This window comes from Tauraco erythrolophus, chromosome 6 (assembly GCF_009769465.1).
Source record: "Tauraco erythrolophus isolate bTauEry1 chromosome 6, bTauEry1.pri, whole genome shotgun sequence".
NCBI lineage: Eukaryota > Metazoa > Chordata > Aves > Musophagiformes > Musophagidae > Tauraco > Tauraco erythrolophus.
Genome location: NC_141470.1, coordinates 60,315,571 through 60,342,404, shown reverse-complemented (window position 1 = coordinate 60,342,404; position 26,834 = coordinate 60,315,571). Strand labels below are relative to the sequence as shown.

The 26,834-nt window shown below is 40.4% G+C and overlaps 1 protein-coding gene across 2 annotated transcripts in view; it reads left to right on the top strand.

The window, feature by feature from the left end:
- BEGAIN (brain enriched guanylate kinase associated) overlaps positions 1-26,834 on the top strand; it is a 157,174-nt gene that overhangs the window by 14,929 nt on the left and 115,411 nt on the right. For both annotated transcript variants that reach the window (XM_086613564.1, XM_086613562.1), the window contains exon 2: positions 24,643-24,671. In XM_086613564.1, the coding sequence (XP_086469690.1) occupies positions 24,643-24,671 (29 nt within the window). The remainder of the gene's footprint in view (positions 1-24,642; positions 24,672-26,834) is intronic.

The following is a 26,834-nucleotide window of genomic DNA, read 5'->3' as shown; positions in this document are numbered from 1 at the left end:
GATATCAGACTTAAAATAACAACATCCTTTCTGCTTCCTGGTTGTCTTCTGCTGCAGCATCACCCACTCAACTGAATCTGTGGTGCTGTCACCGTCCTGTTTCTAAAGGACATATCTAATTTGATGCTTTCAAACTCTCCCAAATACTTAAAAAAATACTCTTATCACTTATGTCCAGGCATATGGTTATCTTTACATTAGGTCTAATTCAACACAGGTCTTGCTTGATAATGTTTATCCTCATCAAGTATTGTTTCTTTCAACATTTTCAATTCCCAGTTATATCTATAATGCCGGTCAAGCCTGAAAACTTTGATCTATGTGGAATAACTGCATAACATAGCAAATTAAATGTCTTGTCTAAGGTTTGTCCTGAATTTTCCAGCAGACAGTGCTGTTTTTTCCAGCCATGTCCCAGAACTTGAAGCCTCTCTGAACTGCGAGGCTGATGCAGTTCAGATTTAGTTCAGTCACAGACTTTCTATATTTGTACTTTCCTTTTATAGCTCAAAGTTAAAAATATCCTACATTTCTGTGTCAAGTACAGCACTCAAACCTCTGTAATGCAGTTTTACAGTTAAATTACTGTGTCTGGATTAACTGAAAACTATTAACTTCAGTAAAAGTGCAGCAGAACTTGCTACTGTCAGAAATAAATCTGCCTTTTGATTATCTTGCTTTCCATTGTCATCTGTTATTTTCACAGATAGGTGCACCATTAATATCTTCTCCAGTTGTCTTCTGTATTTCCAAAAATACCTGATCTAGCAGACCATTGCACAGCTCTGCTTCTCTTTATACTTTCTGTATTTTTTATTTGCAACTGGTGCAATGGGGTGTTTCACGTTCATAATGGGCCTACAGTACTTCAAATAAATTCTCTTTATTCAGTGATGCATTTCCACCTGTCTTCACTTAACAGAACATATTAAAACTTAAGTGATAGCCATGTTAGTCTTTTATGTTAACACTTTACCTCTCAAAATATCAAAAGCAGAAAACAGAAAAGACAACACAGAGAAAAAAAGAAACAAGTGTTAAAAGAATTATAGCTTTTCATGCACTTCTGGCATAAAAGCCTGAAATCATCTATCACTGGGTTTTATTTATTTGTGGAAAAATATGATTTGAGGATTATGACAAATACTGTAAGTAGGAAAGATTAATGATACTTGTGCTGTTATTATCAATGTATAATACATTATGTCCACTGTGGAACTGCTCATTACTGAGACGTGAAATCAAAGGCAAAGCAGTAGGGTATGGGAACCTAATCTCACAACACTCACTGTGGGGCATTGTGCTTTCTGATGTGTTAGGCAACGAAACAAACACAGGCAGATGAGTACTTGCATGTGCTTGGAGTCACCACTCTTCCTTATTCTTTGGGTTGTGTACCAAAATTGGATGAGATGCAGGTGGCAGGTACTGCTTGGAGGTAAGAGGGGAATAGCTTTGGAACTGATTCCCAGGAGGTAAATGGTGGTGGTTTCCCTAAATCTCATCACATATGAGCTGCTCAGCCTTAGCAGCCTAATGTCATGGTTTGATGTGGAGGGGGGGTGGTTCTGGTGGCATGAGAGGGGTTTTGGTCCCTGTGACCTCCCCGGTTTTGGAACCGGGATAGGCTTAGTTCTGGCCACCAGATCAGACTGCCATCCCCCTCGGGGTTGAGCCAATAGGGCGCCTCTGCGAATTGCCCTATTTAAGTCAGGACAAAGGGACCGGAAAAGGTGCTTTGCCCTGGATCGAGCAGAGAAGGGAGGAGGGCACTGCCCCCGCTCCCTGGCTCCCGGCCGGGCAGCTGCCTGCGTCGGGCCGGCGCCGCCCACGGAGGATGGCGGCGGTGGAGCCAGCTGGGGAACTCGGAGGCACCCCACTCCCGGGGTGCCCACTGGGCTGAGTTCACCTGGAGAGGACTGAGATCTGAGGGAAACAGCCGCATTGACAGCAGGTCAGTGAGGATGGAGCGGGAGGAGGTGCCGGAGCTGAGTTTCCCCTGCGGCTGATGGTGAGATAGCAGGCGGCCCCCCTGCAAACAGGACGGCCTCGGTGGAGCAGAGACCCACTCGCAGCCCGTGGGGAGAAGATGCCTGAGCCTGAGGATGGTCGTGTTGGGGTGCACGGCAAGGCAGAGAGGCATCTGGAGTCTGCGTGACGACCCACGCCGGAGCGAGTGGCTACAGCTCCCTAAGTACCCGAGACTGTGGTAAAGCCCACACCGGAGCAATCTGTGGGGAAGGATTGTTTCCAGTGGGCTGGACTCACGCTGGAGAAGTTTGTGGATTTTTCCTTGTGGGTAGGGGATCCATTGGAGCAGGGGAAAAGGGTGTAAGGACTCCTTCTCCTTTAAGAAAGAAGCAGCAGTAACAGCACGGAATGAACTGACCTGCACTCCCCCAGTCCCTGCCCCCTGTGCTGCTGGGGGGAGGAGGTAGAGCCGGGAGGAAAAGGAAGGTGGGGGGGGGGAAGGTGTCGGTTTTAAGATCTGGCTTTGTTTCTTTCTGTCCTCTCGAGTAATCGGTTTTTGTTTCCCTTTGTCCTTCTAAGTAATCATTAATAAACTGTTTTGCTTTGAGAAAGCCCTGTCTGTTTTGCCCAGGACCATGGTTGGTGGGTGCTCCCTCTGTTCTTGTCTCAACCCTCAGTCCCTTTGTTTTTTGGTTTTTTTTCCTCTCCTCTCTACTTTACTGGAGAAGGAGAGACTGTGTGAGTTTTAGTTGCTGGATCAGCCTAAAACCACGACACCTGGTAAGCTTGATGCATCCCCCACAAGCTTGTTTCTCCCATGGAGACAGATTTAGATCGCCCCAAACCCTTGCTGCCAGACACCCTCCTGCCCATCTCATCAGCACAGGCTCTGCATTTGAGCTGATCAGTCCTGAAACGCTCTGAAAACTGTCCAGTAACAGCTCTCGGAGAATGTTTATGGAGAAAAGTTTATATAGAAGACATGGAGAAAGTTTATATAGGATCAGGGAGCAGGGCACATGCAGTGGAGGTCACATTTATCTGAGCCTTTAATTTCTTAATGGAAAAGGATGATGTAGCTTTTCCATTCAGGAGCCATGGGAGAAAACCTGGCACCGCTAACAACCTTTGTAGACAACATGATGGGCATAATTTCACCAAGAATTAGATGCTTTAATATCTGATGATAAGGAATGTTAAGAATTCCCTTTGTTTAAAAATAACTTGCTCCTATGACTTTGGTTATTAATAGTTTACCCAGCATTGATTTGAAACATTTTGATAAATGTGCAGAACTTCATAGCCTTATATTTGATCATTTATTTAACTAAACTACTTAGTATGGAGGTAAGAATGTCTTCAAAGCAACAGCATGTTTAAAACTCTATCTACATAAGTTATTAATTAGAAGTGACTTGTAATCTTTTGGAATAGCTGGTTTAAAAAAATGTTCAAAAAAAAATCTTGCTGCAGCTTTTCTTTTTTTCCTTTTTTTTTAAAAAAAAACCAAAACAAGGCATGCTTCCATTCCTTTGGAAAAAGGTCCCTTTCTTTTATGAATAGGCCTTTTTAAACTTTGTTTATACTTCAAAAACACCTTTTTATTTTAAGTTGGCATAACTTTCTCAAGAATTCTGAATGAGAATTTCAGTAGTTCTTCGTTAATGGTGTTTTGCCTTCAGGCTGTTTATCTGATAACATATTTCCATTATTTATTTTTGCATTTCCTCCCCCATCCTGCTTTTCCTTCTGAATTACCCACATATTTAAGTAGAGCCATTTATGTCTTCTTTTGCCTGATGATAATTTCAGGCAAATTTCCATGCTTTTGTTCCCACATACGTGTCCCCAGTAATTCTGATTCCATGTCATGTGAGACTGGATTGCATTCTCTCTCCCACTGCTGTCATGCTTTTCATGGGAGGAAAATCCAGCTGCTTATTCCAGAAGGAAGCAACAGTATGCTTCAGTCCAGTCCCCAATCTGAACAGAAAGGACATCCCAAAAGGAGTGTTTGCACAGTCCTCACAGAGCAGAGTCTCAATTTGTGCTGCTAAATAATCGTAACAACCCATTGCTCTAGTCTGAGTCTTGCATAATCACAGCAGGTTGGAAGCAAGGAATTAAACTGAGTTCTATAAAACATCATCACTCTGATAAGAAGTACTGTGCTGTTTCTGTCCCTATCAACAAAACCACCTTCACACTCTGGCCAACACTCTCTGAAGGACTGAGAAGTTTAAAAGTGCAGCTGTAATAGCCTTTTAAAGATATTTAATTTAATATGACATGATATTTTTCTTTAAAAAATGTATGGAGCTATATAATAGCAATAAAACACTTTTTCAGTGAACACAGAGCTAACAGCTCTCTAAAGGGTTGTTTCAAAGGAGATCACCCTACAAGGATCTCAGATCAGGCCAAACAATATTAAGCTTTTTCACTCGTGATTGCAAGGAAAGTTTTTAAAATTATGATTAATTCCTGGATAATGCAAACATTCACAGTGTGTTAAATATTGATGGGATCAGAACAAAGTGATCTCACTTTTAATTTTTTGAAATAACATTAATATAGTCAATGATAAAATCATACATCTAGGTATAAGAAGGAAAGTTCATAGTTTTAGACTAGGAGACTGTAAAAGAGACTCTGATAAGGGTTAAGGAGTTCTGACTATGTAGCTGAAAATAAGCTAACATGACCTTGGATTTAAAACTAGAGGGATAGGAATGTTAAAGAGGTGTCTTCACGTCTGCACACAGAACAAACAAGATCAGTGTTAGAAAGCCTAACAAAAAATTCAAGGATGGCATTGAAGAGACCTGAGAATTATCCCACACCAGAAGAAATTCATGTGCAAGAAAATGGATTCAAAGAGGGTGCACTCCATGGTCATTCCAGGCACAGGGGCGAGGTTAACTGGTGTTTAATTCCACAACTCTTCCTTCTCAAAGTTGTCTTAAAGTTAGCGTTCTTCAAGTCATTGCAGAAGATTGCATATGCTACATTTGCTAGGTCCTGGGAGCTCTGTAGAGATGAGCTTCTATTAGCTGAGCCAAGAAGACAGAAAGGAGTGAGAGAGAAGTAAAGTTTAGTTGACATTCAAAACAAGCTGAGAAAAAGAAATTGTAGCACTAAATGGTCCAAGAGGTTAATAAAAGGTAAAGGTTAATAATAGATTAACACAGTGACTGGTGAGTTATACTTAGCTACAAGGTAGGAAAAGCACATGAAGAGTGAAGGAAAAAAAAACTTAAAGACAGTGCAAACTTACTCAGGCAAAATCAAGAGATGATAGATTTCAAGGAGAACTAACAGAGCGCGATGAAGGCATAGCACAAGGGAAGGCAAAATTCAATAGTGATAAATTCTAGTGTGCGTGATGGGAAGAGGCCTAAATTTATTGTGGGGGAAAAGGCAGGAACAGAGCAAAAAACCCTCATGGAAAACCCAGTAGGAAGATTTGCTGAACACCAATGGAGTCAAAAAAGTTGGTAGAAAAAAAAATATTTTTGTAACCATATAAATCTGGTCTAGAGTACTGAAAAAAATTCTGGTCTTCATCTTGCCAACACCAGGCAGAAAGAGAAAATTTTTAGGAAAGAGAAACTAAAAGTAGTTAACAGACCTCTTTAGAAAAGACAGCAAAAAAGAATGGATTAAGTGTAGGAGAAATATATACAGAACCATGGGTAGTAAAATGATTGTCAGGTGCTCCAGTTTCTACCTTCATAATGCTAGAATGAAAGACTCAAACGACACAGAAAGGCAGTAAATTCAAAACTGATCAAAAGAAGTGATTTTTAAACAGGGTAAGTTGCATGTAGAGCTCATTGTCACAAAACAATCTGAAGGTCTAAAAGATCAATAGGAATCAGAGTAAAGTTAGACATTTATCTGAAGATATATAAATCCTCAGGCAGCAAGGTATAATCCAAATTCTACCTGACAGGAGTTAGAAAGTGAGTTCCTACTTACAGGTTATTCCATAATCACTCTGTTACTTCATACATTTTCTTGTGAAACATTAGGGATAAGACCTTTGGTTTAAATGCTATGATACCAGGAGCCATCAATTCCAAAATGCCCCTCTGGAGACCATTGATGTGGAAGATTAGGAAAGAGGGGAGTGTTTAGGTCATCAGTAAGCTGAAGACAACCATATACATTAGTAGCCAAATACGGAAGGATACACAACATCCATACCACACATTTCCACAGGGCTATTCTAGCTTTGAAAACGTAAAGCTATAAACAGGCAATGTTTGCAGGTTTGCAACTTCTATGGCACCAAGTCATACAGCTGGGAAAGAAAACAAGAACAAAGTCTTTTTATGTGTTTAAACCTCTGTTTCTTCCAAATAAAGTTTCAGGAACATGATAGGTTTTCTGTTCGTCCCTCAGAATGTACCAACTGGTGTAGTAAAATATATTAATTCTGCCTATAAAACTTGGCTAGCTCATTTCATATGTGCTAGTTATTGCTCTAAAGAGAAAAAAAAAAAACCAACAGCTTTTTTTTTTTGAAAGAATGACTTGGCAGCATGAAATATTTCTTTCTGAGGGTTCATTTGGCTCTGTAGTCATAGCTGGGCTGCTAGACTGACCTCACTGCAGCCTAAAGAGGAGACGATCTGATAGCCCTTTCCAGTGATGTCTGGAGTACAGGCTTACAGGCAAATCCTTGCTGTCCCCTTTGGTTTAAGAGAGAGGAGTGATGTCATCCTCTCCCTGAAAAATACTGGAAGTTAAAGTGAATTCTCTACCCCAGAGGAATGTGCCTGTTGGATGAAACTCTGGTAACAGTCAAATTGAATAATAAAAATTACACAGAGATCAATAGAGCCAGAACTTCAGTCTACAAATTTAGATCCAGGCTTTCTCTGACTGGCTCTGGTGTTTTCCTGCTGTGTATGTGAATAAAAGCTCCTGGCATGTTGATTGTAATTATGTAGTTATATTAATATTATATACTACAGTTTCTATTTTGACTGTTGAGCCTTCTACTTTCCATTTACTCCTAGATTTTCTAGCTATGTCCTTTTTAACCCTTTCCTTATTTTAATCAGTTATCTCACTCCCTTTTATGCTTCATATGAATTTTTTGGTTCAAGGGATACTTTTTTCTGCCACACTGGTAACAATGCTTCTTTCCCTGGTTCTCTTCCCTCAGTTCCTCATGTTTACACTGTTCAAAGAAGAAATGTACAACTGCATGAGATGTTAACACTCTACCTTGAGGTTCAGATTCTCACTTTCTTTTCTGTACATCTAGAATGCTATTTTAAGAAAATACCAAATCATAGAACCATAAAACAGTTCAAGTTGGAAGGGACTTTAAAGATCATCTAGTTGCAGCTTCTCTGCCATGAGTAGGCACATCTTCCACTAGACCAGATTGCTCAAAGCCTCATCCAACCTGGCCTTGAACAATTGCAGGAATGGAACCTCCACAGCTTCTCTGGGCATGCTTTGTAGTTGCTTATATGCTTTATTGTTTATCAGTCTGCCTATCCCCAGTTTATCAGGCTGATTAATTTCTCAAGCAGATTTTCAGCACTAAAATCCCATCTACCTTGCTACAAAACATTTGGCAAATGCATGGCCTCCCTTCGTTTATCTCTGCACAAGAGCTATTATTTTACTGCTTTATATTCACAACTATATTGTCACACCAAAGACCACTACCAATACAAATGTGCCTTCAGTTTAATTTATACCTAATTTAATGCCCCATTTCCTTGCCATAGTCAGGAGTAAGTGTTTTACAGATATGACACTGCCTATGATTTTGTTTTGCTGAGTCCAGCTCCTTTTTCTCTGAAGATTTCACAGTCCTTGGTTCTTTTCTTCTCTCTGCATATTTGTAATATTGGGAAGCACTGTTTACAACCTTTGTTTTACAGATATCAGTACAGAGACACTAAGACCCAAATCCATCTCCTGACTAGCGCCATTGTCATGCAAAGAATGACCTGAAAAGCAAGATTCGGGAAGCTAGATGAAATGGAGACTTGAACCACAGCAACCTCATCCTTCTTAAATGCAAAAATTCAATTTAAATGGAAAACAGAATCTTTAACAGATACTAAATATATTTCAGTTTACAGAGCTTAACAAGTTGAATCTTTATTAGTTGTATTTTCCTTGCCTTTTTCATCAAATCAGTGCAGTAATAATACAGCTCTACTAACTGAAAGAGAATTATTGCAATTGTCATTGTATGAAATGCTACATAAATATACAGGCAGAAACAGTGATATTTGTAGTGCAGGTACACTGTAAGTTATAGGATACATGGAGGTTTAGAGCCAAAACTTCCACATGTGAGTACAGTTAGACTTTTTTGCGGTAGTACGGTTCAAGAGGCTTACTGAAAAGGAAATGCAAAGTAGATGAAGGACTGAACCAAGGTTGCTAACATCCCCTTTGCTGTTTGAAACACCAGCTCCCTTTTTAGCTGACTTCTTAAAAGAAGTCACTGTGTCTTCATTTAACCTTGACTGGAAAGCCAGCATGTGGTCACACTATTTATAAAGCACTGCTCATTAATTTATTAGGGTCCTACTTAGACATTCGTTGTTTCTCCAAACCCATGCAATATCCTCGAGTCTCTGCAAGTGCCTGTCCTTGCTCATCTCTATGCATTTGTCTTTCTGATGCCCAAACCTGCCATTCCCCTAGTAGTGATGGATATAACACAGTTCAAAAGATGCCCAGCCCCTTTGAAATAGTAGCAACTAAAAAAATGCACCCTCAAAATGCAGTTCTGGTGGCAGTGAAGGAAATTCCTCACTCTCTTTCCATTTGTATCTCCTCAGAAGCTCTTTTGGAGTAATTAACATCCACACGCCACATGACACTCCATCTGAAGTCACTTTGATGTGGCCTGCTCAGTCTCTTTCACTGCCGTTTGGCAAGGGAGAACACTCCCTGGCCTGTATTAAAAGCATTTCTTCTACAAGCACTCGGAGTTCAGTGACTTTCTGTTGACCTCTGGTGAAAGACAGCAGTTCTGTAATGTCTCTGCAGCTCAGGAAAGGCCGGAACCTCTCTGTTCCCCACCTATCTTTGCCAGGTATTCATCAGAAAACCATTAGCCTAGCAAAGCACTGGAAGACAATTATTAAAGCAATAATACTTCTCTTAAAAATTTCATGAGTGCAACATGACATGTTTGCAGGTATAGGCTGTCATTATTTGATACCTCCCCATTCTTCTCCTCTCAATAGCCTTTTGGTAGGCTCTCCTTATGTTTCAGTCCCTTTTGCTTGTCTCAATGGTTCACCTGGGATATGAACAGAAGACTGACTGACCTTGGTCAATAGCGTTGCTTCACATGTGGTCTATGGCTCAGAAATCATTTGGGGTCACAAAGGAGGACAGTTTGTGTAACGTGTCTGCCATATAGCAAGAAATCAAACAATTTTGCTGACATGGGGACAAGTTTTACTGTTTTGCTAAATATTGATGCAGGCATTAATGTTGTTGAACAGAGAAAAAAGATATTTCTTTACAGTCATGAAATTCCATCATCATCTTTTGCTATTTAAGCAGTAGGATAAAGATAGAGAAACACTTTAGGCCTGTTTATGATCTTGGTTTTTCACTTATAATCTCACATAAATAAATGAAGATTGTAAAGAGCTTTCCTTTTGGACCATTGCAGTAATCATCTGACTGGCTGTATCTACTGACACCACACACCAGAGAACTCACAGAAAGAAATTTCCTTGCCTTTGCATTAACTTCTGAATAGATACTAAATGTCAGAGCTCCATACAAGCACACAATCAGATGTCTGCAATATTTCTTAGCAGTTTCAGAAATCTAGAAGATCTAGGAGTACCTGTTCATAATTAATCCAGAAAGGCCATAGTCCTCAACTACAGAGGACTCATCACCTGGAGGATTCCCCTCCACTTTACTGTATTTTGCTTACTGATTACATGCATCAAAATCAGTGGCAGCTCTTTTCAACATGCTACAAATAGAAGTGCTTTAAATAGAAAGAAAGTTCCCTTCCTTCTCGCACTCAAGAGCTCAGGCAGGGCTGCTCTGGAGGAGACAGACACGACACTGTCTCTCATATGCTCCACTTCTGTTCTATCACCTCTTTTTTCACTCTAAAAGAAACCAATGAAATATTCTGACCACAAACAGAATATTTTGCCTATAAAAGCAAGAAAGGGAAGGAACCTTTTTTCTTCTTGGTGAAGCCTTTATAATGAATGTAATAAAGACTAAACTAGTGAGATTCTATGGCTCTTAAACAATAATCAGTAGAAACGTATGAGAAATGATGTCCTTTGTGTAATTATCACAATTGCCCTACAGAGACTTAGGATACATGTGTTCTTTATAGCACAGCTTCACATGGGAGGATCCATTTTTGCTAATTCCAAGATTCCTGAGAACCTGTTTTGTACAGTTTGCTCTCTTTGAACTCTTTTGTATTCAGAAAGCCACGGTCCAGGGGGAAAAATCCTTTTTAAAAAATATTTGTGAATTTTCCTCCTTACTTTTCAGAAATCTGGAATTTCAGTCCCTTTCAACAAGCTCTTGCCTAGCACTATGGTCCTTCCTGCTTCATTCATTAAAAATAGCAATGCAGCAGCATGAATCCCTTGGGATTCTACATTAAATTCAGCCTTGCATCCTGAGCTGGCTAACATCTGTGTAGCCCTTTTGATGTCTCTTGGCACACCGCTGCAGCTGTCCCTCATAGTAGGAATTTGAATTGATTAACATGCTTGCTCCTTTTTCTTGCCCTCCTGCTCTCAGGGCTATATCCTGAAAGATTTACTGCACTTTGGATGGGTGAGGCACTCTGTGGATGCTCTGAGGACAACATAATTGCTAAATCAAAATCTCCCATGAGGATGTGAGCTCTGAACTTTGCTTTCAAGATTTAAATTCTCTATTTCTCAGCATATGTCTAACATTGTCAGAGAATAATCTCCTAATAAGATGCATGTAGATAATCAGGGGAAGAGAGAGGAGCAGCACCTTTAAAACATTATCTGCTAAAATTCAGACAGTAAATCTTCAGTCCAGTGAGTAATTAAACACATAAATAGTCATACGAAGTTCACTGGGACTATTCACATTCACAGTTATGTGTATAAGCATTTGTACTATTGGAATTTAGTAATGAGAAACTAACTAAACAAAACAAAAATGGCTAGCAACCCAAACTGGGTTGAGTCACTGTATGAACTGTGCTACAGTTGCAGGCTAGTTCATTGTTATTCTGGATTGATGATATAAACAAAATTCCTTATTTCATTAGGTGCAGGTCCCAGTGTTTTATTTTGCAATATCTAGTGGCATTAACATATTTTAGGGACTATCAAAGAGAAGATTCTTAGAGGATCTGTGGTTGCTAGGAGACTGGTACTTCAGTCCTGCAAATCTTCCACACTGCAAAGAGCAAACTAGCAATAATAAGGTTTTCCTGCCAGACAGCACTCAAACAACCAAAGTTTACGGCTTATTGTGTAAAAATTATGATTTAACCTTAAATGTGTAAAAGAAGAAAATTTAAGAGTTGTTGAATTTCTGCAAGTAGGTGTTTTGTCTTGCATCTGTAATACGCCGCCCTTAAGTCTTTCTTTAATCAGTAATACCTTGGGTGTCTGATATCTAGAAACTTAGTTTCAGTGCACTGGCAGTTTTCAGCCAGCATAGAGACTGCTGAGCTCCTTTAAGACAGTTCAGAGAGAAAGTTTTTCCATTCCCAGGCCTGCCATCTCCATTCCCATACATGCACATGATCTACACCCTGAGAAGCTTCAGACCAGCACCTTTACCAACTGCAGCTCCCTGCACCGTGGGGGCCTCCCAACTTACAGCTACAGCAACAGCAAGTGCATTTGTCGCCCCAGCACCTAAACCTCTCAGGATACATATACCCAGTGACAGGGGTGCCATTGTAGAGTTTGTGCCACATTGACTGCATTTGCTAATTTTGGCTTCATTAGAGGAAATATCCTGCATCTTCTAAATTAGCGTGGTTTTGTTACGGTGTCAGAGGGTATAGTAAGAATCTCAGAAGTCACTGAGGGCTAGAATTTGGTCATCTTCAAAATTTTATATTCTTTATGACCCAGAAGCTATGCTAAGCACAAAGTTTTTTCAGTGGAATAACACTTGTGATCAGAACTGCATATGGGTTTTGTGCTTTGCCGGATCATCACCTTTAGTACTGTTTAAACAGCTATGCATTATGAAGGTATTCACCTATGAAGAATTATGTTTATTTTCTCATCCATCGCTTTTCAGTTGCTCAGTGTAACATCACAATATTGAACCCCAACCTGTAGCCCACTGGAGTCAGCCTTTTCATGGATTTTGAGCCTGATTCTGTTTAACTGCAAATGCCCTCATTTCTTATCGTCCACCAGGATAGAATAATGTTCTGATCTGATCCTTCATTGTCCTCATCTAACACCACAGCCAAATTCTTTTCTCCTTTACATGACAGTAAAGTATATGAAATAAAGTGCCCATGGGGACATACGGGGCAGGGGAGAGGGGAAAAAGGGCAAAATTCTAGCTGCAGTCAAAGCATGGGGGACTGCTGTTCCTTTCAGCAAAACTACAACTTCCCCCAGTCTTTTGATAACCTTCTACTTATTCTGCAATGATTCAAATCTGGTTTGTAATTATACTTAAACACTTTATAATTTCAATCTAAAACCTGACTGTGCCGTGCAATTAAGTGTCCTGAATGTGGTATTTGTCCTCCACTACAGTAAGATTATATACTAATAGTAACAACAAACATGGCTGAATCATTGACAAATTCAACCTTAGCTATCTTCCCTTGCTTGCCTTGACAACTAGACTATTGAATTCCAACAGGATGAAAATCTAAAAATAGCACTGCATGAAGAAAGACTGTAAGCAAAGCCGCTAGATAATATGGGCTCAATGCTCCAGTGAAATGTGACACGTGCAAAAGCCAGATGTAATTTTAACAATACAGCTTCCTTTTCCACAAAGGGATCTCCAGAGTCTGATTTAATGTCTCCACAGTAAAGCCTAACAATTCCACATTTTGTGTAGGAGTAAGAACAGACTTCTTTAAACTCACAGAAAAGAACCCCTGAGAAGAATGCTAATGCATAACGCAGTGAATATAAAAAGAAAAGACCTCTTATGACCCTGCAGCAATTAAGACACCATCTCACTCCAGTGTAAAAGTCACCTTATACTTAAAATTATTACAAAGACACAACTGGACTCAGCAATGCTGACAGAGACTAGTAACACTGGCTTTGCAGAAACCAAAATCACTGCAGCTTAGGAAATATCTTACCTTATTTACTAGACAATACTGGAGTGAGAATCTGGCTGGCTCTTATGCAGGAGTGCAGAGGGAAGCAGGCAAAAGGAGCTTTTCTTACTTTTATACCCTACCTGAAAAGAGGTGAAGAAAGAGATAGATTAAGTAGATTGGCTGAAGACTTGGGAGAGTAAAGTTCAAGCCTCTTCTGCCTTTTAACATCACTGTCTGACCTTGGGACTCCCTTAAGAAACTCAAGCTCTCTGTAAAATAGGTATCTCTCTAAGCACTGTCTTATCTCATAGATTAATTTGACGGTTATTAACATTCACCATCTTGAGGCTCTCAGTAAGTTATCCATATAAATATATCTCCACGTTATAAGATACATATTATGAATATGTTCAGGGCTCAGGTTCCCCAGGGCTCAGTGCTGGGTCCAGTTCTGTTTAACATCTTTATCAATGACCTGGATGAGGGGATTGAATGTACCCTCAGTAAATTTGCGGACGACACCAAGCTGGGAGGCTGTGTCGATCTGCTCGAGGGTAGGGAGGCCCTTCAGAGGGATTTGAACAGACTGGATCGTTGGGCTGAGGCCAATGGCATGAGCTTTAATAAGGCCAAGTGCAGAGTCCTTCACTTGGGGTATAAAAACCCCAAGCATCGCTATAGGCTCGGGGAGGAGTGGCTGGAGAACTGCCTGGCGGAGAAGGACCTGGGGGTGTTGGTTGACTACCGGCTTGATATGAGCCAGCAGTGTGCCCAGGTGGCCAAAAAGGCCAATGGGATACTGGCGTGTATCAAGAATAGTGTGACCAGCAGGAGCAGGGAAGTGATCCTGCCCCTGTACTCGGCACTGGTGAGGCTGCACCTGGAATACTGTGCCCAGTTTTGGGCCCCTCGCTTTAAGAGAGATATTGAGCTCCTGGAGCGAGTCCAAAGAAGGGCAACTAAACTGGTCAAGGGGCTGGAAAATAAAACTTATGAGGAGCGGCTGAGGGAGTTGGGGCTGTTTAGCCTGGAGAAGAGGAGGCTGAGGGGAGACCTGATTACAGCCTATAAATACTTGAGAAAAGATGGTGGGGAGGTAGGGGAAGGGCTCTTTACATTAGTGATGGGTGATAGAACAAGAGGAAATGGGCATAAGCTTAGTCAGGGGAGATTCAGGTTGGATGTTAGGAAGTATTTCTTCTCTAAAAGGGTTGTCAGCCACTGGAATAAGCTGCCCAGGGAGGTGCTTGAGTCCCCATCCCTGGATGTGTTTAAGAATAGGGTGGATGAGCTACTTGAGGATATGGTTTAATGGGGATTAGGGATGGTTGGACTCGATGATCTCTAAGGTCTTTTCCAACCTAGAAATCTATGAATCTATGAATTTCTAATGGTCCCTCATCATCTCTTAACCTCCAGGTAGATAGCAGAAGACATTTTACAACTTTAACACTGAAGGACTGAGGTATGCAACTTTTTAAGCCTGTTTTACAGATGAGTATTTTGCATGTACCTTAACATCACTGGGGGCTCAAATGTACAGAGTAGGTTTTGCACTGGTGTCTTTTAAAAAGAAAACTCGCATCAACCAACAGCACTTCTAGAAACATGGTCTTCTCTTTTCTTTCCTATACTTAGATTTTCATGGCACATAAGCCAAAGCAGTGACTAGAACCAGTTCCTTTGATTCAACTAACATCCTAATTCCCTTCTAGTCTGCTGTGGGTTTGGGGAGACGATTTTTTTTATCTCATCCATAATATTATTAGGAAGATTCTATTCCTTTGGTGAAGAGAGAGACTGGTTTGAAGGAGGAAGATCAAAGACCTCCTTAATATTATTCTCTGGCCTCATTCTTTTATTGCTTAAGTAAAGTTCTCTTCTTAAACAATTACAGGCACAAATCCAAATGATCTATCATAGGCCATGGCTTTTTATTCACTGGAATAACCATTGATCCAGAAATAGATATAGCCCCACCAGTTTGACTTTGAAGCACCACATACGTTGGTTGAAAATAGGATAAAAAATAAGGTGAATCAATAAACAGATATTGTTTTCCAGCAGTGCTGTGTGACAGGAGAAGTGAAAGCTTTGAAGTTTGGCTTTCTTTTCAAGGAAATATCTGTGACATTGCCTGGGTATATCGCTGCACCTTGTTTATTTTACTCTTCCCTGTCCACAGACAAGTTCACCAGTGACAAAAGCATGAACATAAATGTCCTATTTTTAGGAAACTCACTCAACTCCCCAGTGCATGGGTCCCAGGGAAGCAATGGTGCCTGAGGAACTGACTCATGGTAAAGGCAGTAAAGCAAAGAGCAAATTCTGTTTGTTGGAAGAAATGTTTGCGCTAGTTTATGTTGTCCTTTCTTTGTGGAGGAGAGGAGCAGTCACAGTCAGAAAGGACTCTGAAAGGTGTCTAGTCTGTCCTCTCGCTTCAAGGCAGGAAAGCTGTATGCGAACCCTTCCAAACTTTGTGGGACATCCCACAGCTATTATGGGCAATCCTCTCAGTGCATAACTATCTCAGTGATTAAAACAGTTCCCTTAACATTTTCTCTAAATCTTTTGGCTTCATTTGGAGCCCATTATTTCCTATTCAGTCCACACTGAACATGGAAAATGGTTGATTTCCTTTTGCTTTGCAGCCATCTTTTCCTCCCTTGAAAAAAATGATCTTTACTCGTTTCAGTCTTGGTTTTGCTAACAAGAGTTTTGTAGCTGTTTTAGCATTCCGGCTGCCTTCCTTAGAACCTTTCCTTTAGAGGTGGTGCTGAAAATGGCATAAAGCTAGTGAGTACACTGAGAAAACTAAAAGGTAAAGCTTTGTTTAACAGGACCACTGGTACCTAGACAGATGTAGATTCAGTTAGCACAGAAAATCCATGTTTTGTAATGACCAGAGCTCTACAAGTGTAGGACGTAGGAATATAGCAGTTCTGCTCCCCCTCTCATCTCACTTCCACGAATGCCAATATTCATGAACAAAACATCTCCAGTATGTAGAGACATATGTAGAGGTATAAAGATGCAAACACAGAAATGCATAGGATCAACTGTGTCAGAATTCATATGCCATCCTGAGTCCTGATGACTCAGACTTTGGTCCCAGTCAGTGCATGGCCACCCTTAACAAGTCAGGAGTCAGTGCTCCAGGATATTGCAATTACTCCTGACTGTCACATATACCACTTCATATTATATATTGTCAAACGGCAGCTTTTTAAATAGCAACTGCTGTGGCTAAATAATGTCTGTAATTGCAGTTACCAATGTCTGTAATATAGACACTCCCATAAGTACACTGGCAATGTGCAGTCCGTAGTGCCACGTATTGGTTTAAGAGACACAGACTCCACTTACTCAATTAGATTCCATTTTCCTCCCGCTCCTCAGTCTCTGCGCACTTACATTTATGGATGTACTGTAGCTGGTGGGATGCCACTGGATTCAAGCTAGCTGGAAGTGAAGTGTACAGAGGGTCATTTGGACAACAGTGTGGCTTCACCTCACCATTTTAACCTTTTGTAATTCTAAGGCATCGTATGACGCTGAACAAGTGTAAAGAAAACCTAGTTCATCAACCCATTCTCACAAGACACAAGTGCTGCATCGTAAAGGAAACAGAAATACCGCATGTATCTGTCTCTACTTTAGCTGGTCAGATTGTGCAGGAAAAGCTTTCGTCTTCATAGGAGGAATTTGTACAACTCCTAGCACCATGGACCCTCATCTCTGCTGATGGCTATGAGGACTATTTTAATGCAAATAAGCACTTTAGCCAGATTAATTATACGCACAGGTTCAAATCATGTGACTGAGAAAAAGCCTACTGAACAATTCAAGTGGAGTCTTAGCTGTCATTTTAAGGCAGGAAGTCTCTTCTTTTCGACGGTCTTTGTTCAGGCTTTACTGGATGGTTTGTCAAGCGACATAGAGAAGAGGTGCGGGCTCTTTTGGGACTGTTTTTTGAGAGGGACTATGGCATTTCATGCTATTTGAGACTACAGGGTATGACAGAAATCAGCTTGACTCGCTGAAAGAGCCATTTAAGAGCAGACCCTCTAGTGGTATAACTCAGCAAGGCTTGACTTCATTGCAGCTCCGTTAATATACCGCTGTTGGGAATCTGGCTCTGAGACTTTACAGAGTGAAAATGAAACCAAGGAAGCAAAACAAAGATCTTAAAATATTAGGAAATGAAACAGCTTGAGAATGTTATGTTTTCCCAAGCATGTGAAAGAGAAGCCTGTAGGTTATAGTTTCAATTTAATTTGTGGTTATTTGACACATGTTTACACATGCAGTATATGCCATAGCGGACTTAAAGACTTATCGTGAGGATAATGCCCGAGATTTCTTTTTATCTTATTTCTATTGTGGTTATTCCCCAGTCCCTTTCAGCCAAAATTTCAGTGAAGTTTGACCTTGCTAAAGATTTTTACAAGACTAGCACTGAAGAGATCTGCAACCATACAGACAGAAAAAGAAGAAAAGAAGTAAGACCTAGTTCATGCTGAAGGTCAGGGAGAAGTTCAGGGTAACTTAGATGTGGTCCAATTATTAAAGGCATACTTTGCCTCATCTTTCACTAAGAATGATAGTGAATATGGGAATAATTGTAGGCTATCTGATTAAGGATGAAGAAGGTTTAACAGAAACCAACAGAATTAAGAAAGGAGCAAACTGAGCCCATTCACCATGGTGATATCAGGAATCCTGTGGTAATCCCCAGCTCAAAATCCTGATCGATTGACACGTGAAGCGGCAAGCTCGGAAGCAAAGCTTTTCACTGTGTGCATTGGTTCAAAAGTGATATTCTAACTGGTAAAGAGAAAATGTAACACGAAGTGGAGTGAAGTGTTCATGGTCAAGCAAGCTGAGCAATCAAGGATGCAGAGAAGTGGCATAAAACACAACAGTTTTAGCAAAAGTGACTTTTTGTTAAGAGAACTGATTTCATACTCAAGGGATATGTCCTGATCTATCTACATTTGCATGAAGCAGTTCATAAAGTACTCAGCTGAGAATTACTGTCAAAAACTGATATAATAGAGAGTAATTCAAGATTATTAACCTGAATGAAAATTGTTTTTTCTTTTAAAAAGTAACATGTTAAAAAGGAAGTCTTTTGGAATGGGAAGAGGTTATTGGAACTTTGGAAAAAGATTTTGGATACATCTTGTTACAAATACTTGTTAGTGACTTTGAGTCAATAAACAGGTTTGCCTAAATGATAAAAGCATTTGGAGGTATTGACAACAATTAGGAAGCTTGCATAAGAACTGTTTTATTTATAAGCAGAATAACGGAAACAGGATGAAATTTAACACAAAAACACCTACATAAAGACTTCATGTAATGGGACACTTCATTTGGAGGCAGCAGAGAAATGGAGATCTAGGTGTACAGTTAGATCATAAAACAGCTCTGAGCCTCCAGTGTGACAGGACCACAGGAAATCTGAGACAAGCCTAAGATCCACTGCAGATATATTTTCTTTAGAGTCACTGAAGTATTCATATTCCTGTACAAGGTACTGCCAAGGTGTTTTGTACATGATACAGAGCTCTGATCAACCACTTTCAAATCAGATTTAAGTTAATTTGGAATAGATGCAGAGAAGGGATACTAACATGACTGAGGGAAAGGAGCATAATCTGAGAGCAGTCAAAGAATCATGTCTTGTTTTCCCTTTCAAATAAGACATCTCTTCCAAAATGCCTATAACAATTTAAAAACAGGGTGGAATTAATAAGCTTTAAACATAAGATTGATAAAAGATCAAACAGAGCTAAAGTGGTCATACAAAATTTAACAAGATTGGAATCACTATCTAATTTCAATCAGTTTAATAGTGTTTGGGAACACAAAGGGGAAAAAAAAAAATCTCTTTCAAGATGGAGCCCAGCAGCCTTATGGACCTTGCACGACAGAGTAGTGATGTTCTAGAGATACACATTCAGGTGTGGGGCAAAAATTCTTGAGTATTGAACTTAGCCATCAGTTAGTCGCAAACATCTGAGCTTCTATTTATCATCTAATTTTGCTGTGGAGGATTTCTTCTTTCATCCTAAGAAGCATCAGAAGTTGGTCCCAGGTAGGGAGGGGATGCTGGGAAGGTGCAATGCTGCTCTTGGCGGTGTTGAGAGATTTGGTATGACATAGTTACTTTTGTCTAAACTGATTGACAGATGCTTTTCCTCAGGTCAGACATGCAAAAACCCACAGATTAATCAAACCCTCCCATTCTTTCTAGTATGTGTCGTGTTCCCCTTTCCAGCGGAAAGTGTCCAATGGATCCAACAAGTTCCTTAATATTGCAGGGATATAGATGATAGTCTTAATGTGCCTTCTTCTCTCAATGTTAAACTTCTCACCTTCTATATCTATCTTCAGGTGGTCTGAGAATACTGAAGGTGTTTTATATCCGTGGTGTGGAGGTATACTTGGAGGAGGTGTTTTCTGAAAAAAACATGTATTACAGTGGCAACCATGAAGAACTGAACTCAAATTTCTTTGTATCTCCCTGACGATTTCAGGCAAAAGTTTTGCAGAAAGATTCTTCTTCTTTCATAAACATCTACTAGATACATTAAATACATGAAGTCAAATCAAGTGCAGCCAGACACTTTCTCCAGCTCTGCTAAAGTTTTGATAGGTTAAATTTTAGTCTTCAGGCATCATTTGAGTGGCGTTTTTAAGCCCATACAAAGAAATCTCTAAAAAATGATTGAGTCTAATTAAAGATTGATCCTATCAAATTATGTAGTCTGTAAATTTTTATTAAATCAAATCTTTTACTCTTGCACCCGATAGGGAAAAAAAAAAAAAAGGAAAATGGCCACAGAGGTCCCTATCAATAACACTCTGTACAACTGTGAGCACAAAAGAAATGCTGAAGTGAAATAGCTGTGACTGAAAACATCCGGCAGTTTACAAACGTGCCACAAGTCCAGATGACTTTAGTTGTGAGCGCACTCTCATTTACAGCTCTCCTCACCACAGAAATAAAAGCAAGTCCCACAATACTAAACAAGTCAGAATAATAACAGATAGACTAAATGAGCAGTAGTAATTTCTTGCTACTCTTTCTTCTCTTGTACCTTTGGTAGCAACTAGCCAACATGTCAATCCAAAGTCCACTGAACAAAATGAGAAGACCAGTGAGCATTGAGCCAGGTCCTGCTTCTCCCTCTAAAATGAAACATCTTTTTCCAACAAAACAAAAGAAAAAACACCTCACCTCCAGGGTATTCCTCCTTTTTCACACATACATTGAGAAGAGATAGAAGGATGAAAATTGACCTCAAGATCTTAGAGGAAGGAAAATTCATTAGACATCTGGAAGATCTGAAATCTCATGATTGCTTGTACTTCAGAAAGTGATAATACTATAAAGGAAAGAAATCATAATCACAGTATTTTACCAGTACAGTCAGTAAGCGAATGATAGATAGACTATTAGCATGACTTTTTATTTTATTTAAAAAGGTTTTGCTTCAATAATTGGCACTATAGACACCGAACATATAACAAAAAGAATCAAAGAATTTGATCACTGTATTGAGTTTTATTTATGTCAATGACAAACAATGTCCTGCCATTGTCTTGAGGTTGTTTGACTCGTTAATCAAACACGGGGAGATAAAAATTAGGGAATCATGGTATTTTTCATTCGCTCTGCTGACTTGAAAACAACTGAGAGGTTGTTATGATGTCTGAAAAACAGTAACCGTATTCTAAAGGGGAAAAAAGCCACAGTAAAATTTCCTGGGGTTTCCGTGAACAGCATCCCTGCTTTCATTCAAGTCAGCAACTGACTTTGTTCTCAAAGAATATCAAAGAAAATCAGCTTGCAATCTAGAATAAGAGGGAGGAGGGGAGAGATTTTAAAAAAAAGACAACTGAATTTCTTTTTGAATACCTATTCCAAAATGAGCTTTCAAATGCTCAGCACTTCCAGAAAAGAAGACTCTTGTCAATTGCTCTGTGTTTTGCACTTGCTTTCTTCAAATACTTGAAAACAAGTCAAGTTTCTACCAGCCCTGAGAGGGCTTCCAGGCAAAGTTGCCACACCAAGTACTTCTGTAAAATGGAAAATCTTCAAACCAGACTCAGTATTTTAAGTAGGAGACTCTATATGGAAATGTAGGATATGGAATTACCAAGGCCAACCTTTTTGATAAAAGAAAAAATTGTTATTTTTAGGCTAATTAAATAAATTCTTTAGTCACACTACATTGATATTGTTGAAAAAAGACCTAGTAGGTATTTAAATCACATCTGATATTTCTGTAACTAAAGGTAATTACTGATCCTAGTTAAAATATTTTTTTTAAAAATAAAATTACACAGCTTCAATCACACTGCTTAGTTCAGGCATCAAGAAGAACTTGAAATAAATCAACTCACTATCAAGCAGCAACTTATAAATGACATGCTATAAAGGACATGCTCACACCAATGTTTACTTCAGTTCTTCTGCTTGAAATAAGGTCCCACAAGGCTTTCAGGACAAGATTGGTCCTGAAGGTGGCCAATTCAGAGCTGCTTAAAATCTATTTTTAAATCAGTTCAGTAGGGTATTTCAGATAGAAGCCTTCATGGAGAGCAGTGGGAGGATGATGTAGCCTCTGAACTGCCACAGGCTGTACCAATGGCAGGGTTCTGGCTAGGAAACAGCAATTTTGCCTTAGTAAAAATGTCACCTTGTGAAAGCAGCGCTGCTTCAGAAAACCACAGAATTTAAAATCATTTTGAGTTGCTAAAGATTTTTAGGGAGAAAAAAAGAAAGAAAAACTTAAAAAAAAAAAAGTAAGAAAAAGAAGAAGAAAAAGAAAAAGATGAAAAAAGGACTTTCCTAAGAAACACAATTCTCTGAAAAAATAAACTGCTTGGGATGAAAGCTACTTTTCTACAGATGCTCTTATCTTTGTTTTCACCATCTCAAGTTCCTATATGCTCATTTGACTCTCAGGCCTGAAAGCTAGGGCATTCCCCTGAAAAACACATCAGCTCTATTTCTTTTGTGTGCTCGCTCCTATTTATTTACTAGAAGTGGATCCCCATCAAAAGAGCATTGCAGCACCGCAACCCAGAAAGAGCTCTGACCCAGGTCAGAGCATCCTCCTTGAGGAGGACTGATCTGAACCCATTGCTCCCACATCAGAGGAGCCCTCTCTTCACTGCACAGGTTGGCAGGGAAAGGCAGAGGCAAACAACCCCAATCATCCAAAGGAAAATTGGCCATGTTCCATGAAACCAGCAGCTTTTACTGTGAAGAGGTAAAAAAAAAAAAAAACAAACCAACCCTACTCTTAAAAAAAACTCAAACAGGTGAATAGTTCATATGAATAGTTCATATGGAAGTAATTGCAGCTTGGTATAGTTTTCTGGTTTGTTTTGGTGTCAGGCATTTGCTGTGCTTTTTTTCCTCACTAATTTCCTGTTGGACTTGGCAGCCAATGACTCACTTGCGTTCTCAGATGAGTGTAGCCAGAAAGCCAGCCTACAGCTCCTGTTCTCCACCCTGCGCTTTAATCACACAGAACAATTCCCACCCTGACCCCGTGAGTACAGCAATATTCAAAGCACTAGGCAAAAGCAAGGCCAAGCAGCTTCCCCTGAAATCAAATCTTCTAAGTACTCTCTCTTCCCTCATGGGTGACTCCCACACTTCAAGGCAAAGAAATAGTGAGTGGCCCTGGAGAAGACTATGTCCTGCCTCACCATAGTGACAGGAACATGATGACTGGGGCAGTTTTTGAGAGTTCATCTCCAGAAAACCAAACTGAAAAGCCCATGGGGCTGCCAGTAGCCTAGGTTAGATTTTTAATCTCAAAATCTGGGCTTTACCATGGGCAATCCTGTGCTTCCAACAGACATGCAAGGACCACGCAAATATGTATTACATCTGTTACTGGGAAGCTGAGGAGGGCTTTTCCTGCAGCTGGCTTCTTGCGTACCAAGTTATGGTGAATGCCTAAAATCCTTAATGTATGTCATCACAAATTATCATGCAAACACCAGCCTGACTGACAATTTATCTAACGGGCAAATGAAAAGTAAATGAGAAGAAGAGAAGAGGAGTGACCCGATGAAGAACCAACAATTTGTCATTTGTGATGTTTTATTAGGCAGTTTGACAAATTTCCTGCTGGTTAACTGATTAAATTTACATTTCTCTATTTTTAATCTTTAATTTATTTCATACTCAAATATGATTGTTGGCCATTAATCAATAAGGTTTAAAGTGTTCATGATTAATGGGCAATGCCTTCAGTATAAATAAGTGATTCTGTGATGCTGTGATTTATCTGGCTCTGGAGATTGCAGGATTGCTCAGAGCGCTCATTCCTTAGTTACAATAAAGCAGGACCAGGAGGACTGATGAGATTCTGTGCCAGCAGTGTGTTGAAATGAAATGAAATGAAATGATACGGAAGCAGCTATTAAGGATCCACGGGAGATAATGACGAAATAGAAATCAAAGGGTTAACAAGACTATGCTTTTGATATGAGTCGTCTCAGAGAGATTAATGAGCCTCCATGCTATAGAGAAGTAGGGATTTCCAGCACCTGTACAGTAAAAAGACACCGGTGAGACTAATGAAATGGCCACCTGCGGCTCTGCCGGGGTGTGAAGACTGAGGGCTACTGGGGTGCTGAGCCGCTGCCAGAGGGTTAATGGGAGCCTGGCTGCAGCGGCAGGCAGAGGGACCCGAGGAGTTACCCGAGTTGTGAGCTACAGCCCGGGTAAGCGGCAGCGAAAGGGTTAACGAAAAGCCTCCCTGTATTGAGATGCTAATTGTCAAGACAGTGCCTTACTTGAGGAAAGTAATTTGATTACTCCAAACTCCCACTAAGGAGGCAAGCTCCTGTCCCCGCCATCTGTCGGGCTCTGCCGAAGATGATGAACCGAACCCCAGGCTCACGCGCGATGAAGTCACGGTGGCGGCCAGCCCTCGGCGCGCCGCCGCCGTGCCCGCCGTGCCGAGGGTAGCACCGCCGTCCAACTTTCCCTCCGGAGCCCGGCAGGCACAGTAACCTGTTACTTGTGGCTGCCGCCCGCTCGCTCGGCTTTTCTCCCCTTCCCTCCCTCCCCCCCTCCCTCCCTCCCCCCCCATTTTCTGCCTCGGCGCTACAACTGAGTCATTCTCTCGCCCGTGGCTCGTGGGTACACGGTGCTCCCGCAGCGTGCTGCGTTCTTTCCCAGTTCATCTGTCGGTGTTATTTTCGGCTGATGCAGATGTGGGGTTCGCTTACCGTCGCTTTGCAGACACTTGCCGAAAACCGTTTGGAAAGCCTTAACTATGCATAAATCTGCAGAGTGAATGTTTTCTTTCATTCACTTGCTCCTATTATTTGATTTCTTGTAGGCCTCTGCGGCAGAGATGGAGAAAATAAGGTAAGTGAGACAGTTTATTTACATCTCATTATAGAGGAGAAATGTTCTGTTGCACAATGGATGATACAGGCTCTTGGAAAATACTTTGCTTAATACGATCAGTGTAAAATACTGGACTGCATGATGATGCAAGGGGAGCTGTGTTTTAGAGACAAAAGAAAAGGAATGTGGTGATTCTAGTAAATCTGTTTTGCAGGGATGTCAATTCAGAAAGGATGTTTTACACAAACATGTTTTATTGCCAGATGCAGAGGATATTTGATTATATAAATGTTGTAGTCACTTGTCCATTTACTGCAAGAGCCTGCCATTCCGTTTAATGAGGAAAGTGGATCAATAATTCATGAAAAAGCTGAAGAAAATATAGGCTTGACTTCAAAGCATCTAATTATTGTGGTTTGTTTCAATATAACACTGTAACATTGGTGTTCGATTTTTGTTTTATATTGTATACCAGCCAGAAAAATCTTGTCTCCTCTGTGTTTAAAATGTTGTCATACTGTACCAGTTTCTCAGCACATCTCTCTGCTTCAAGCAAAAGGAGATGGCTTTTATAAACATAAGTTTTCCATCTCGTGTCCGAGTGCAAGTCTGCTTTGGGGGATATTGCTTTTGTGTACATTGTTAAGGAAGAAAAAGAAAGAAGAAAGCATTCTAGCCCTTTTTAAAAAATAAATTAAAAAAAAAAATCAAATCCTGTCTATTAATAAAATCCCTAGGTATTATCAAAGTGGTAGGTAAAAGATGAACTTTTTACTACCCTTTAAGTGTGTTATGGAGCTTATTTTAATAACCCCAAAATCTGACCGTGCTCTTGTTTCATTTTATTGGACAAGCCCAAATTCCTTCTCCAGACCTGGTGACTCAGTTTGGTGAGTGACAACTATTGTCCAAGCACAACTTTTTAGATTCCTTGAGTTTGGAATGGCTGTCCCAAGTTATTAAAAATACAGAAAAGTTCTAAATTTCTAGGAATAATTGGGGAAGAAGTGGCAAATGTGAAAGAACAGAGATTTGACTGAGTGTTTAATGAATTCTGGGCTGGAAACAAAATCCTGTTTTTCATTCGAAAAGGAGGAGGAGGTTAACTCTGTTACAGTGGACTTGAAGAGGCATGTCCAAAAGTTTCTAATATAATTTATTTATAAAGTGCTTCAGTTGTACATTTTTTGTACTGTCTCGTGATGATGAGACTATTACAACTTTTGAGCTGAAAGAAAAACCCTGTGCAAATTATTATGGGTTTGCATGTATATAAGCACTATAATGTTAACGCTGTGAGTTTTTCCTGAGTAACGACTGAGAAAGCACCTCAGTGTGTGGTCCTGCGTTCAGTAAAAATCACAAACAAGATCACCTATGGTACATGCACACTCATGTCATGAATTATGCTCTTAGAAGATGCAAGGAAATATATATTCACGTTTGCTTGATAAGCATGCGTGCGCAAACACAGTACAATACTTGTAATGCTTCCCCCTACGCATGCCTTGGCCCCTGCTTTCAGTAGGCAGGCTCTTGCCACATTTGCAATAACAGGCTGCAGAGCCCAGGAGAATGAGCTCAGGAATGTATTGAAGAAGAATTTGCTATGACGAGTAAATAACCATAGAGCTCCATTTCCTAGTACCCTAGTTTTGCAGCTGGCAAGCACCAGCACAGGGCTCCGGCAGGACCCAGTACAGAAGCTGCGCTGCTCTATCCCAAACTTTTCCAGGCTCTCTGTCTGTAGTCATCATCTTGGGTGCAAACTGACAGAACCCTCAGATTACAAACAGTAATCAATTCTGAAGCTATTGTTTTAAATAGCCAGTGAACTCACAGACCTGAGAGAATTAGATTTTTCCTAAACTCATACTAGTCTGGCACCCAGGTGAAAAACAGATTGCCTTGTCTTTCAAGCACAGTGGCTTCAGAGAGGCCATGAAGAAAGATAGCCTGAAGCCAGGGGAAGGAAGAAAGAAACAAGAGGGAAAAGGACAGGCCAGGAGGAAAGACATTTTTTGCCACATGTAGAAACCAGTGTAACATCACAGAAAAAGCCATTGCCACATGGTACTTGAATTTGTCCTGCCCTATCCTCTGGGCACAGCTCCTTTCCCATTCTCTTTTTGCAACCAGCTGAGGATGTTCCATCCCACATCAGCTGTGAGGGTGCTGGAA